The 15,939-nt window shown below is 46.8% G+C and overlaps 1 protein-coding gene across 1 annotated transcript; it reads right to left on the reverse strand.

Annotated features, from left to right (window-relative positions):
- Positions 1–6,110: 6,110 nt before the first annotated feature.
- LOC139835720 (uncharacterized) lies at positions 6,111–15,661 on the reverse strand. Its single transcript, XM_071825584.1, has 6 exons — positions 15,588–15,661; positions 7,786–8,017; positions 7,620–7,692; positions 7,256–7,519; positions 7,054–7,177; positions 6,111–6,150 (listed from the first exon to the last, which is right to left on the reverse strand). The coding sequence occupies exons 1-6, from the start codon at positions 15,659–15,661 to the stop codon at positions 6,111–6,113; spliced, it is 807 nt and encodes a 268-aa protein (XP_071681685.1).
- Between the last annotated feature and the right edge of the window lie 278 nt (positions 15,662–15,939).

The following is a 15,939-nucleotide window of genomic DNA, read 5'->3' on the forward strand; positions in this document are numbered from 1 at the left end:
CAAAGCGTAAGGGATCATCGGCAATCCCCGTAACTTAACGACGAAGATATGTGCGGCTTACCATGCTTCACGAGGAGAGTCCGAAAACGCGAGTCCCCTCAGATTCAAGTTACCCGATAATTTCAAGAAATTCGACGGCCTTCAAGATCCGGAGGATTGGCTAGTCGACTATCCTGGAGACGGTGAAGCCGACAGAGGAACTAGGGCAACAGCCATGCAAAGCATCCAGGTGCACCCTAGTGGTGCCGCACGATCATGGATAAAGAAACTTCGCTCCAGATCCATCGACAAATGGGAAAGTTTCGAGGACGTGTTCGTCAAGAACTTCAGATCCACGTGCAAAAACCCGCATCGTTAGAGGAGTTGAGAGCGTGTCGACAAAAGCCGATGAGCCAATGAGAAAGTACATCCAGAGGTGGAATATCATCAAAAACTCGGCAGAAAACATATCTGACGAGAGAGCAATAGATGCGTTTGTCGCAGGAGTCAGGCGTGGAGACTTTGTCGAGGATTTGGGAAGGACCAATCCAAGGACAGTATCCGCGTTGATGGAGATAGCAAATAAATGGGCAGATGGAGAAGACGCTGTCCACAACAAACGACACAGGTCGCCAGAGGAGGACCGTGGTCGAAACTATCAACCGAGGCGAAGATTTCCTCGGACGTACTCGTAACTACGACGCCCCAGGACAAATTTCGGCAGGTTTTCGGACAAATACAGGAGGCAACAGAGATGATTACCGAGAAGCAAAGTGAACAGCGAGGTGATAATAGGGATGATTCACGCAATGTGCAAAATAGTGGGCCGAGGTTTCCAAGACCTTTCGTGTCCCCCGAGGAAATGCTGAACGGACCGTGCCGGATGCACTTCTTCCTCGACAAAGAACGGGAAAAGACAGTCGGGCACTGCAGAAGACCGTCGAAATTTTCAGCAATGTTCAGACACGCGAGAAAATGCTCACGCTCGAGCAGCACAGAGAAACCCTCGGGAGCCTAGGAGCGAGGTTCATCTACCGCCACCTCCCGCGATTACAGAGGACAATCGACACCAGCTAAGAATAGCGGCAGCACCTGCACCACCACCCTATGTTGATCCTAACTCCAACGGAGCAGTGTGATGATTCAGAAGGGAAGGCCGTCCAATAGAGCTCAAAAAGTAATCTCACGACAGGTGTTTATGGCAGAGAAAATGCCTCCACCAACAGCTTGAGTACCTTAATTGGTCAGACAAGATATCGGCTTCACAATAGCAGATCATCCGCAGCAAGTTCCTCGACCAGGGCAGTCAGCACTTATTCTCGCCAGCTATCGCAGGATTTGATGTCTCTCGAGTGTTCATAGACGGCGGCAGCAGCTTGAACCTCATGTATGCAGATACATTGAGGAAGATGAACATATCCTTAGCAAACTTGAAACCAACAGACACAAGATTCCACGGCATCACACCAGAGAAACCAAGTTATCCATTGGGAAAAATCAATCTCGATGTTCAATTTGGGACCCGAGAAAATTATAGAATCGAGAAGCTCGAATTTGAAGTCGTGGATTTTCCATCACAATACCACGCTCTGTTGGGACGACCAGCATATGCTAGATTTATGGCAGTACCACACTATACATACCTGTTGTGGAGGTTGCCCGGACCAAGAGGACCAATCACAGTCAAGGGAAGCTTTGCCTTAGCCGATAAGTGCGACAAGGATTTTCACAAAGTTGGCGTAAACTTTTGGGATGCAAGCCGAGTACTTGGCGTCAAAAAGCATGACTGATTACGACGTACTACCAGACGCTGGAAGGGCAAATAAAGAATCAACTTTCAACACAGAGAAAAATTCTAAGGAGGTGCAGATTCACCCGACAGATCCAAAAAAGACGACATCTATCGCAAACGATATGGATATCGCATAGGAAAGCGCGCTCGTCAAGTTCCTCCGTGAGAACTGGAAAATCTTTGCATGGTGTCCAGCTGACATGCCAGGAGTACCTGTGGAACTTGCCGAGCACCACCTAAATTTGGATCCAACAATAAAACCAATCAGACAACCTTTGCGGCGTTTTTCGGAACCAAACCGCAAAGCCATGCTTTCAGAAATAAATCGACTCGAAGAAGCTGGTTTTATCAGAGAAATATCTACAGAAGCCACATGGGTAGCTAACTCAGTGATGGTGCCGAAGAAAAACACGACAGTCCTTCGCATGTGCGTCGACTTTACGTGCCTCAATAAACATTGTCCTAAGGATCACTTTCCCCTCCCAAGGATCGATCAAATTATCGACTCCACGGCAGGTTGCGAACGTCTTTCCTTCTTGGATGCATACTCTTATAACCAGATCAGATTAAAAGAAGATGATGAAGCCAAGACAGCGTTTATTACACCTTACGGCGTGTTTTGCTACAAGACAATGCCCTTTGGTCTAAAAAATGCGGGAGCAACATATCGAGGATGATGCGAAGTGTTTAGCAACACAGATCGGGAAAACGTGCAAGTATACATCGATGATGTCGTCATAACATCAAAAAGGGGACAACATTGATCGAGGATCTCAAAGAAACTTTTGACAACCTCGACAAATTCTGCCTCAAACTGAACCCGACGAAGTGTTCTTTTGGCGTCCCAACAGGAGAACTTCGGGGTTTCTAGTTTCGGCAAGAGGGATTGAAGCAAATCCGAAAAATACAAGCCATAGTAACAATGAGAAAACCAACAAAGTTGAAAGAAATACAGCAGCTAATCAAGCGAGTCGCAGCTTTGAGCAGGTTCGTCGCCGTGTTAGGAGAAAAGCGTTACCATTTTATGCGCTGATAAAACAAGGAGATAAATTCCGGTGGAACGAAGAGGCCGACAGAGCTTTCGAGGATCTGAAGCGAAAAATCTCGACACCACCAATCCTGGTGGCTCCAAAGGAAAAGGAACCTCTCCTGCTATATATCGCAGCCACGCCCCAAGTGGTTAGCACGGTATTAGTGGTCGAAAGAGAAGAAGAAGGGCAAATCCATGGAGTGCAGCGCAAGATACTTCGTGGAGCGAAGTCTTGTCACCTTCAAAACAAAGGTACCCTCGCACCAAAAACTAGCATATGGAGTGTTCACGACAGCACGAAAATTGCGCCACTATTTTTCGGCACACCCGATCATAGTGGTCAATGAAGCTCCTTATCAAATATACCGAATAACCCGAAGCTACGGGTCGTGTCTCCCTTTGGGGAATAGAACTTTCCTCGGGACATCACGTATGAAAAAGAAAAGCAATAAAGTCGCAAATACCGCCGGACTTCATCGCGAGAATGGATGGAGTTGCAAAATACAGACCTCCAGATTTATCGAGAACTTGGACCATGAACTTTGATGGGTCCAAGAGACTAGAAGGAGTCAAGCAGAGTAGTACTCATATCACATGAAGGCGACCAATTGAAGTACATACTCCGGATGAAGTTCCTAAACGCATATAACAATGAAGCAGAATATGAGGCTCTCATACACGGGATGAAGATGGCAAAAGCACTGCGGAGCAACTCGATTAAAAATCTTTGGCGACTCACGCTTGGTGGCTCAGCAAGTTATGAACCAATGTGATGCAATCAATGATAGCATGATGGCATACAAGGAGGTGTACAACGAGCTTGAGAAGTTATTCGATGGATGCGAAGTAAATCATATTAGCAAGGTTGAGCAACGACGAAGCCGACGTTCTTGCAAACATCGGGTCACAAAGTGCCTTCCATCCCGCCAGTGTATTCTCGGGAAGAGATAACAGAGAGATCCACTAAGCCAACAAAGTCAAAAAAGAAGGAGAAGAAACCCTGGAGCTGCCAAGGAAAAGCAAGAGGACGAAGAAGAGGATCAGGACTTGGTCATGGTGATACAGATACCATGGATGCAGCCGTACATATCATACATCATGAGGAAAGAAATACCCGATGATCCAGCTTGAAGCAAGGCGAGTAATTCGACGCTCCAAAGCTTTTACGGTGGTCAAGGGAGAATTGTATAAGCGAAGTATTTCAGGCGTTTTGCAAAGGTGCGTTACACCCGAAGAAGGAAGAATAATCCTGAAGGATGTACACGAAGGAATATGTGGCCACCACGCAAGTAGTCGAGCTATCGCAGCCAAGGTTTTTCGGGCAGGATTCTACTGGTTGACAGCAATCGAGGACGCCAAGGACATAGTAAGAACTTGCGACGCATGTCAAAGGTTCGCCGCAAAACCTCACTCTCCAGCAGCAGAGCTAGCACCAATACCATTGTCTTGGCCCTTTGCTCAATGGGGACTTGATATGGTGGGTAAGTTAATCAAATCCTGGCCAGGAGGAAAGGAGTACATGCTAGTAGTCGTCGATAAGTTTACAAAGTGGATAGAAGCGAAGCCGATAAATTCACCGATGGAGCATCCGCAGTAAAATTTGTAAAAGGCCTCGTCTTCAGATTTGGAGTGCCCCACAGCATCGTCACAGACAACGGCAGCAACTTCACATCCCATGAATTCAAAGATTATTGCGAAGAGGTGGGTATTAAGCTGAACTTTGCGTCGCTTGCACATCCTCAAACCAATGGGCAAGTCGAGAAAGCCAATGGCATCATCTGCAATGGTATCAAGAAGCGCTTGTTAGGACCACTGGAAAAAGCTCGACATACCTGGCCGTAAGAACTACCAAGCGTGTTGTGGAGCATCCGAACAACACCAAACACAAGAACGCAGAAACTCCGTTTTCCCGGTTCATGGAGCAGAGGCAAGACTACCAATCGAGATAGAGCACAACTCTCCACGTGTCACCGAATATGATGAAGAAACGTCGAGAAGAGTGCTAGAAGACGACGTCGACGCACTTGATGAAGCTCGAGATGAAGTATTATCTCGGGTAACCAAATATCAACAGACTTGAAGAATTACCACAGTCGACGTTTGCGGCCAAGATCTTTTCAGGTGGGAGACCTAGTTCTTCGGCTCACGCAAAAAAGTCATGAAAAACTCGAGTCACCATGGCTTGGCCCTTACATTGTCACGGAAGTAATTGGAGGAGGAGCATACAGAATAAAGGACAAGAAGACAGGGGTGGAGGAGCCAAACCCCGGAACGTGGCGCAACTTAGGCGTTTCTACGCCTAGAGTCAAAATATAGTCTTTGTAAAGCTTCAATGTACTGAAACGCCCGCGAGTTTTCAGACGCACTCTTTTCCTTTTTCGGGGCACCGAGTGGGGCCGGAGAAGGTTTTTAATGAGGCGGGCTCGCGGTGCTGCAATATAATAAAGATAGTGACAATATAACTTTTCTTCTTTATCGACATAACCAAAGTCTTCGCTCCGACGAATTTCAATATAGTTCATCGACAAAAGGAAAAGCTTGCCTTGGTATTCAAATACCTCGTGAGTCAACAAAAATACAAAATAGTGCTCAATAAAAAGCTTGGGGGCTCATATTCGCCTTAAATATATAAATGCCTTGGTTCAAAACCTCGCAAGTATACAAATATAGTAAAGAGTCACCGAAACACTCGGGGCTAAACAAACAGAGAAATATAATGATTGCTTTACAATATAGTCATGGATTACAAAGAAGAAATATCTACAAGAAGAAACTAACTAGTCTTGATTCAATATGTCATCAAGAGTAACCCTGTTTTCCTCAGGAGCAGCACCAAGAAAATCGGCATAATGGCCATCGGCAAAAAGCTCGGCATCCATCCGAAGTAGGTCCTCAATCATTTCTTCGGCTATAGGCGTAACCTTCGTGTTAATCCTGTCAACACCAACTCTCCGCCGTTTTACTTTTTGGTGAACCTTCTCGACAACCTGGGTAAGGTCAAGCTTCGAGTGGCAGATTTGGAGCATGATAAGAGCAAATCCGCGCCAGCTACTAGTTGAGCTTTGACAAAATCATGGATATCGCGAGCATCCTTGAACCTTTCCATCAATTCAGGAAGAGTTTTTGGTTGGACGTTGCGAGGAAACATGGAGTTGTAAACCATGGACAAGGTCTTGGTACAGAAGTCGAGGAAATCGCGAGTTTGAGAGGCGCGATCTTGAAATCGACAATTTGGCGGGTCCTTTCCTGTAGCCCAAAACAAAGAACCATGGTCCAAGGAGAGATTAACAAGGAGGGTTGTCCTAGCATTCACCCTTTCTTCCTCGGCAAAGCAGCATCGCAAAGGCACCTATCAAAACAAAAAAGCGGAAACCTTCAAAGAAACAATAGTATGCAGATAAAGGATATCGGCGGATGAAACAGCATACCCGACATATCCGCACCGCTTCATTCATTAATTCGAGCATGAAATTTTCTCGAATAGTCGCCTTTTCAGCCTCGGAAGCAGCAATTTCCTTAGCAGCTACGGCCTCGCGAGCTTGTTGAAGAGCAATTTTTTCGGCTTCGTATGACTTACGAGATTGCTCCATCATCACAAGTGTTTGCTTCTTCGCATACCGAAGTTGTTGCCGAAGTTCATCCAGCTTCTTGCGACAAGGTATCGTCGACAGAGCGGTATCACCAAAAGCTTTCCTCGCGGGAAGAAGAAGGCGAAACATTGGAAGGAGCAGAAGATGGAGTATAGTTATCAAAAATAAAATGAAAAATAAACAATACAAAATAAAAAAAAAAGCAAATATAGAAGTCTTCATTAATCTCTTGGAATAATTACAAGGGCATTACAAAGGAGTTAAGAAAGTACGTGTCGCCAAATGACTACTTTGGCGACGTAAGCAAAAGAAACAGAAAGAAAAACAGAGGCATGCAACTAGACCTCCGGCCTCGAGGAGCTAGGGAGTTGAAGCCGGCTTGATCCCCAGATACGCCAAGATCTTCTTCGTGTTGGGCTTGGCCGCCTTGATCAGCGACCTCCATCTTGACTGCTCTATCCGACCGGTGTCGCCAACCTTCATCCAATCAAGCGTCGTTGGCTGTCAAGAACCAGGGCAACAAGATTTCGATAAAGAACCTTCATATTCTCCTCGACGCATCTTCAATCCCAGGTCTTCCGAAGCATTAAACATCTTGGCGAGGTTAAGGAAAGTTGCGGGTTCTTCTTTCTTCGGAAAGAAATAAGGGAACAACGCTCGACAATCCTGCATTAGCATTTGCCACGCCTTCACGAATTTCGCGCCCGTGAAACTCCGTAAGAGAAAGTGCGTCAAGGAGAGGATCGTTGACAGGATTATCCAGATCAAAATCCTGGTTTGTTTGGGCTGCCACACGAGACAAGACATCACCAAACAACCAAGAAACAGGAAGTGCAGTAAAATAAAAGGGATTGATAATATTACTCAGAGTACGTCGACTTTGCGACTTCAAACGCTTGAGGATTCCTTCGTCACGAGAAGCTTGTGCAGCTTTGAGCTCATCCAAGGCAGTTGTCGCATCCTCAAGTTTCTTCTGCAGTTCCTCGACACCAGCAGCTTTCGCCTTAGCTTCATCAGCTTCGACCTTGGCTTTGCTAGCAGCGAGTTCGGCTTTCTTGCGAGCCGCCTCACTTTGCTCAAGTTTTTGAGCCAGTGCGTCGGCGCGTTCGTTAGCCTCTGCAAATTTCTCTGTCGAGATATGGAAAAAAGAGAGAAGAAAGATCAAAAAATCGCGGCAAGCAACAGGAGTGACAAATTAAGGAAAAACGACAAGTATGACAGTCGTTACCTTCGGCTCTATTAGCATATTCACGGTACCCAATAAATTGGGAACCGATGCGGAGAAGATCCTTGATCATAGGCTGTTCAACGTGAACACAGTAAGAGAAACATCGGCATAAAAAAAGAGATGGGAAGAAATAAAATAAAGAAAATATAGATGTCGACAAACTTACATCATCTAGGAGCGGGGGCGACGAACTGCCCAACTGAGGGGCAGGATCAACAATCTTTTCAACCCGTGCCCTTTTTGGTGGAGGGGCACGGGGGCTCGAAGGAGTAGATGTATCAACATTTTGTTGAGGAGGCGACGATTCCTCCCCTTCAACTGGTTTTTCTGAAATTACTAAAGTATGTGATGTGCTCGTTCGAGCAGCCACATCTAAAGTTGGAGTTTCTTCATCATCACTGTGACAAAATAGTGGCAGCATAAAAAGCAAGGCAAAATAAAATTCTTCAAATAAAAAAGGAAAAGAGCAAGGAACCTACGAGCTGATGATACTCTCGATGTATGGATCATAAGCTGCTTTTCGAGGTGCAGAGCAGCTTTCTTCGGGTTTCGAGGTCCCGGAATCTTCGGCATTGCTCCTTTTCCTTTTGCTCTTCGGAGAAACAGCAGGAGGAGGAGATTGTGCTGATGTTGTATCTTCAGAGGCAGCATCCTTCTCAGTAGATCCCGCAGATTTTCGAGAATCTGCGGGTTCATTCACAAAAGAGGGGGTCTCTGGTTGACATCATCGACAACGGCTCTTTCTTCGACCTCTCCATCCTCGTGAAGAGGAGGAAGGGAAGCCATAGTAGGATGATTCTACAAAGAAATAGTGACAAAAGAGAATAAGTGAGATACCACCGCAAATAAGATACGAGGAATTCAAAACAAGATAAAACTTCGAGAAGACAAAATACCTCGGGAAGAGGATTGGAAGCACTGTATGGTTCCACTCGACAGGAGGAGGGAATAGGATCCTTCTTGCCTAATCGAGAAATTCTTCGAACCAATTTTTCCAAGTCCTTTACGTAAAGATCACCGGAGATTCTGTTGGCGTCATTTTCACCAGAATACGTCCAAAGGGGATTTTTGCGAGCCCGAAGAGGCTGCACTCTAATCCTAAGGAAGTAGGCGTGAATTTGAACACCAGATAGCTCTTTGCCTCGAGTGTTTTGAAGATGACGGATACGAGCCATGAGCGCCTCGTCGCTTTTTCTCTTCTTCGTAAGCTTCGGCATCCCAGGAACGGCGACGCTGAATCCTGGCACTTCCGTCGAAAGGAACTATGTTGTGCTCCACAGAATTGGCGCTTTCTTCGTGGATGTAGAGCCACTTTTTGCGCCATCCTTGGACAGAATCAGGAAACTTGACGTCGAAATAATCGACATCAGTCCGAACACAGATAACAACGCCACCTATGTTATAAGTGACGTTGTGGGAGCCATTACGGCGGAGACAGAAAATGCGCTTCCACAGAGCCCAATTGGGAGTGATTCCGAGGAAGCATTCGCAAAGTGTGATAAAAATAGAAATGTGAAGGATGGAATTGGGAGTCAACTGGTGCAGTTGAATCCCATAAACAAAAAGAAGGCCGCGGAGGAAATCGTGGATTGGGGTTGAAAGGCCGCGGATCGTGATCAACAAAACTAACCCGATACTCCATTGGAGGCTTGGGGTAGCTTTCTTCGCTAGGAAAGCGGATGGCGTCCTCCTTCGTCATGAGGCCGAGCCTCTTCAGCGTGTTGATGTCTTGATTGGAGATTTTGGATCTCTCCCACTCAAGATCCTCGGCGGCCATCTTGGATTCCGGCGTCTTGTGGCGAGTCAGACGCGTGCGCGGTGGCATCAACGGCAGTGGGCAGAGCAATGTATGTGCGTACGGAAGATTGGAGAGAGTTGGGCGCAGGGGAAGTTTTGCGAAGAGGAACAGGTGAGCGGCGCAAGCGAGGGGATGAACGAAGGTTGAAGAAGGGTTTATATAAGATTCGGGTGAAGCAGTGTGCCGTTGGATGAAGAAATCGTGTGGTGAGGATGGATCTTCTAGACACAAGGGCAAAAGAGTATTTTTACTGAAATAGGCGTTACCGTACGTGCGCCAGGAAAAGCGGAGGACGTGTGTCCACTACTTGCACGACGTGTCAACGTAGTCGAAGCAATGGACCCACAGGGCAGAAAAATCACGACTATTCGAGGAGGATGAAGTAAATTTGATTAAGGGAAGTATGTCGACAAGAAAAACGGCGACAGAAAGAATTATTCAATACCTCGGGAACCTTTGGTCAAATACAAGTTTTTGCCCAAATGCTCGGGGGCTACTTCAGAAAAAAGTAAATTTTCGAGTATGATAAATATAGAAATTGCGGGAGCCTACAACCAAGCACAAGTCCTTGGCTGTAGCCTCGGGGGCTACTCCCATCGAGAACGCTGTTCGCGCACCCGAGAGATAAAAAAAAAAAAAAAAAAAGAGAGAAGAAGAAAGAGATCATATTGGGAAGTAATGAAAATATAGCGACAAGGTGGACTAAAATGTTGAGCCTACAACCAAGCACAAGTTCTTGGTTGTAGCCTCAAGTTACTCCCATCGGGAACGCTGTTCGCGTGCCCGATGAAATTAACAAAAATAGAAAAACAAGAGAGTATATTTCGAGTTATAATTAACTCTACATATACTCCCATCGGGAGAACAATATAAGTCATATATGACTCGATAAAATGTGCCATTCCAACAGCCGGAAAAGCACTCGACAATATATTCTCAGAACGCCGAAGTTGCGATCAATTTCTGAATGCCGCAAATTTGCGAAGGTAAGACCCCAGATCCGTTTCACTGGCGTGGCATCGCCAAAGATCGCGCTCACTATTTTTATCCGTATCAACAGATACGAAGAAAAATCCTAACGGACGCGTTAGGTACCCGATAAATTTGACTGGGACTCGACAGAATGGTAAGACCTTAAGCGGCACCTGTCGACGTTTACACCAGTATCCCGAGATCATGTCCGGGGACGTGATTTTGAAGTAGGTTTTTGCGGATTGCCACTAGAGCAGTTAACTAGTACCTGATCCGTCAGATGAACTAGCCCCAATTACCAGTATCCCTGTACAATATAGAATTTTATGTGAGGAAATATAAAAGGTTAAAGCTTTCGAGTAAAAATAAACAATGGAGATTTTCCCTGACTCTACGATTCAAGCAAAATCTCGGGGGCTACTGACATAGGCATCCCAAATGGGCCTGCCGAAGATGGTACCCGGGGTTTACTGGAGGCCCAATACCCGAAGAATAAGAAGATTCGGGAGCCCAAGATTTACTAAGGAAAGATAGAGTTGTAATAGGAAGTGTTGTTTGTAATCTGGCGGGACGAGTTAGAAAACGTCCCGGACTCTGTAAACTTGTATAGCACGAATCCCTCGGCTTCACCTCATATATAAGGGGGAGTCGAGGGACAAAAGAATCAATCGAATCATTGTCTGCAAACCCTAGTTTTCATAGTCGTCGAGTACTTTTCGGCTGAAACCTTCGAGATCTACTTGCCCTCTACTTCTAACTAAACCCTAGCCTACAATCCATAGGCATTGACAAGTTAATCCCTTGTCACTTGGCCCCTCATTATATAGGTGGATCCCCAAGTGTTGGTGTCCAAGTCTTCGAATAAGACCCGAACAAAAAACCTTCCATAAGAGGGGGAAACCTAGCCCAACTAGGACTCCCACCCAAAGGTGGGATTTCCACCTCCCATGTGGGGGGTGGCCGGCCCCCTATGGGGGAGTCCACTTGGGACTCCTCCCCACCTAGGGCTGGCCGGCCATGGAGGTGGAGTCCCATGTGGACTCCACCTTCCTTGGTGGTTTCTTCCGGACTTTTCTAGAACCTTCTAGAACCTTCCATAGAACCTTCCGCGACATTTTATTTCACATAAAATGACATCCTATATATGAATCTTATTCTCCGGACTATTCCGGAACTCCTCGTGATGTCCGGGATCTCATCCGGGACTCCGAACAAATATTCGAACTCCATTCCATATTCAAGTACTACCATTTCAACATCCAACTTTAAGTGTGTCACCCTACGGTTCGAGAACTATGCGGACATGGTTGAGTACTCACTCCGACCAATAACCAATAGCGGGATCTGGAGATCCATAATGGCTCCCACATATTCAACGATGACTTTAGTGATCGAATGAACCATTCACATACATTACCAATTCCCTTTGTCTCGCGATATTTTACTTGTCCGAGGTTTGATCTTCGGTATCACTCTATACCTTGTTCAACCTCGTCTCCTGACAAGTACTCTTTACTCGTACCGTGGTATGTGGTCTCTTATGAACTCATTCATATGCTTGCAAGACATCAGACGACATTCCACCGAGAGGGCCCAGAGTATATCTATCCGTCATCGGGATGGACAAATCCCACTGTTGATCCATATGCCTCAACTCATACTTTCCGGATACTTAATCCCACCTTTATAGCCACCCATTTACGCAGTGGTGTTTGGTGTAATCAAAGTACCTTTCCGGTATAAGTGATTTACATGATCTCATGGTCATAAGGACTAGTTAACTATGTATCGAAAGCTTATAGCAAATAACTTAATGACGAGATCTTATGCTACGCTTAATTGGGTGTGTCCATTATATCATTCATACAATGACATAACCTTGTTATTAATAACATCCAATGTTCATGATTATGAAACTAATCATCCATTAATCAACAAGCTAGTTTAAGAGGCATACTAGAGACTTCTTGTTTGTCTACATATCACACATGTACTAATGTTTCGGTTAATACAATTCTAGCATGATATATAAACATTTATCATAAACATAAAGATATAATTAATAATCACTTTATTATTGCCTCTAGGGCATATCTCCTTCACATAGCTACCGGTACAGCCCTTAGCCTCGATGGAGAACTACTCCCTCCTCATGGGAGACAGCAGCGGTGATGAAGATGGCGGTGGTGTTGATGGAGGAGCCTTCCGGGGGCACTTCCCCGTCCCGGCGGCGTGCCGGAACAGAGACTCCTGTCCCCCAGATCTTGGCTTCGCGATGGCGGCGGCTCTGGAAGGTTTCTCGTACCGTGGCTTTTCCGTCTCGAAGTTTTAGGTCAGGGACCTTTATATAGGCGAAGAGGCGGCGTCAGAAGGTCAACGAGGCGACGACACAACAGGGGGGCGCGGCCCAGGCCCTGGCCGCGCCACCCTATCATCTGGGGCCCCTGTGGCCCCCCTCTGGCGGCTCTCGGGTGTTCTGGAAGCTTCGTGGAGTTTTAAGACTCTGGGCGTTGATTTCGTCCAATTCCGAGAATATTTCCTTACTAGGATTTCTGAAACCAAAAACAGCAGAAAACAGGAACTGGCCCTTCGGCATCTCGTCAATAGGTTAGTTCCGGAAAACGCATAATAATGACATAAAGTATGCATAAAACATGTAGATATCATCAATAATGTGGCATGGAACATAAGAAATTATCGATACGTCGGAGACGTATCAGAGGACTATGGTCAAGGGCTTGTCTTGGAAGAAGACAAAGAACGACGTCAAGGTCGGATCGCGGCACAAGGAAAAAGACACCCGCGCCAATATCATCGCCGACGTGGCGTGGGTACTTCCCGAACAACACGTCTACCGGGTGGGATGACTCTACCTTCTCGGTGGCTGGCAACTCAACACGCAGAGGGTGCTAGTGCCGCTGCAGGGACGGGTGCTACGCGTGGAGATCATGTGTCGTCCGACCCTCCTGCCTCTTGATCTGCTTGTGGATGTTGTCAACAACCTCGACACGTCGATGTGGGATACCTACATTAACATGGAGTGGGATCCGCAACGCCATGTCGGTTCCTCGGCAACGACAAATAAGACTACATCGATGCCCCGCCCGTGGACGTGAAGATGGACGAGGAGGAGGAGAGGGAGCTCTTCTTCACCGAGGAGATCCCGAGCGAAGAGATATGGGGCGAGCAGTTGCCGTAAAAAAAAGTGGGGATTGGGTGCACTCCGATCCATACGGAGAAGTGAGAAAACGAACGCATTTCTCTCTGCACTGGTCTCCAACGGCCCGGCCCATTTGTACAACAAAAGTGTCTGTTTTGGTCTATTTGTGTCGGGCCGTGAACACAAAAACAGTCGTCCAACCACCTTTGTTTACTTGGGTCAGGGATAGCCTTAGCGGCCCGACGCATTTGGTCTGTGTGGCCGCGTCAAATCTGTTTTCCCTATTTCGACTCAATTAGCCAGCATATGAATGAAAGAGGTCACCAAAATTGTTGATATATTACCACTAATTAGGGAATCACATAGTTTACACGCACTAGTACCAAATCAAAGTGCAAAAGGGCAGAAATTTCAAGCAAACTAGAAAACGTAAGATATATATGTGAGGAAGATCATGCATATGTTAGCCGATAATGGCCCGCTTCTTCTCTAACCAAGCCCTTTGTTCCGGGTCGAACATAATCCGGTTCTCCACAGCGAACAACTTGGCCACTGTCTCAATGGCTTGGATTTTAAGAGCCCTCTTTGTGAGATCAATGGAGGTGGCAAATGTGGCCTTTTTCTTCGGTGTCTCTTATCATCCCTCTTACATAGTGCTTCCTCCTTCTCCCCCATCATCGCCTTAAAGGTCACGCTTAGTGCAAGTGCGGAAGTAGTACACTTGAGATTGGCCCCAGGGGTTTCGTGCTTCCTCGACTGATATGGAAGGGCACCAGTGGTTGGGCCTTCCCCTTCTACATCAATGACAACCGATGCCGTGCCACCGCCATTCTTTAGACTTGTGACGTAGGCGTGATAGCCAAGCCTCCACTTGGGGCCCTCCTTGAGCACCCTCCAACAATGGACCATCGTGTAGGACTATTTATGAATGGACTAGAAGTAGTCCAAATATTGTGGCACCTACACGTATGCAAAGCGTTAGAGGAGTTAAATGCAAACTAATTTACAGTGTCCTATTTACAATGTCATTGGCCTTACCAAATCGGCGGCGCCAAGGCCGCTCACGGGCGGGAAAGCATGTGATCGATCCCGTGCAGAACTTATTGGTATCTTGTTGGATGTACCTCCATCTCTTTTGCATTGAAGTTAGGTCGCGGTCAGTATGAATTTAGAAGGGAGCAAATAGCCTTCGCTAGCTCATGGAAACCCTGGGTGACCTTCCTCCAATATGAATTTCCTTTTTTGCCCCGCGTTGCAAATTGGATCTTTCCTAATTTACATCCGAGACTTACAAAGGCATGGGTCCTCCTTGCTCGTACAGCCTACGGTCCTTTGGCTCTTTTTCTTTCCATCACCGGCGTGGGCATTATCCTTGGGAACGCCTTCATACATCCATGGCTAGCTCGTCCTCAGTGTCGGTATCATCATCCACGGTGGTGGCTTGGCCCATGGTATGGTCATATTGCCCAAACAATGGCTCCTCGTCGATGTCTTAACCCTTTCCTTGGGTATCTTCTTCGGTATCAAGGGCATTATCCGGGATGAAGCCGTTGACATTGGTCATCTCATGTATATATGTAGACATCGTTGTCCTCGATATAGTAGGCATATGGATAATAAGCCATCACAAGCGAGAAAATAGTCTCAAATTCAAGTGGGTGAATAAATAGATGGTAGCGGCCATACGTGGTCACTCGGCATCGGCGATGCCGTTTCGTCGAACATATCTCGGGGCACGGCCATGATCACTGCCAGAATCCCCCGTGGCCACTTGCTAGGTGCCAGGCCTGATTCGCCGGGGGTAGGAGTGCGGTTGAGATCAAGGCTAGGCTCTGCGAGGCCGACATGGAATAAAAGGACCTCCTGTGATGATGATCACGCCCAGTGAGCCGCGCGTGTGGGAGTGCCTGTCCTTGGGGGCAAGCAGGCATGGCGTAGCCGACTTCAAATGGAGTGGACGACGTTGTCGAGGCGGCTTTGCGGCCTGGGAAGTTACCGATCTTGTTGACAAGGTGCCACCGCCGACGGCCTGGATTACTTGCTTATAAATACGACCCATGCCGCGGCTATAGAGGTGTAGATCTGGGCATTGGTGTTGGTCTGTAGGGCCATTGTAGCTCAATGGTGGCCTTCACCGCGACATCAGGTACTAAATGGGCCATCTTTGCTCTCGCGGTGACTCACCGCTAATGAAGTTTTTAAGGTTTCTGGTGACGGGAGAGGAAGCGGATGGACTTTGGAGGTGGAAGAGGAGGATGCGCACGGACACTGAAAAAATGGGTCACGTGATCAGGCACATGGTTGTTTGTTTTGGGCCACTAGAAATGCTTAGGGCGAGTTTTGTTCCTAGCCACAATTTGTTAAGCCAAAGTGTGGCCAGCTACAAAAGT

The sequence above is a fragment of the Lolium perenne genome, chromosome 2 (genome assembly GCF_019359855.2).
Source record: "Lolium perenne isolate Kyuss_39 chromosome 2, Kyuss_2.0, whole genome shotgun sequence".
NCBI lineage: Eukaryota > Viridiplantae > Streptophyta > Magnoliopsida > Poales > Poaceae > Lolium > Lolium perenne.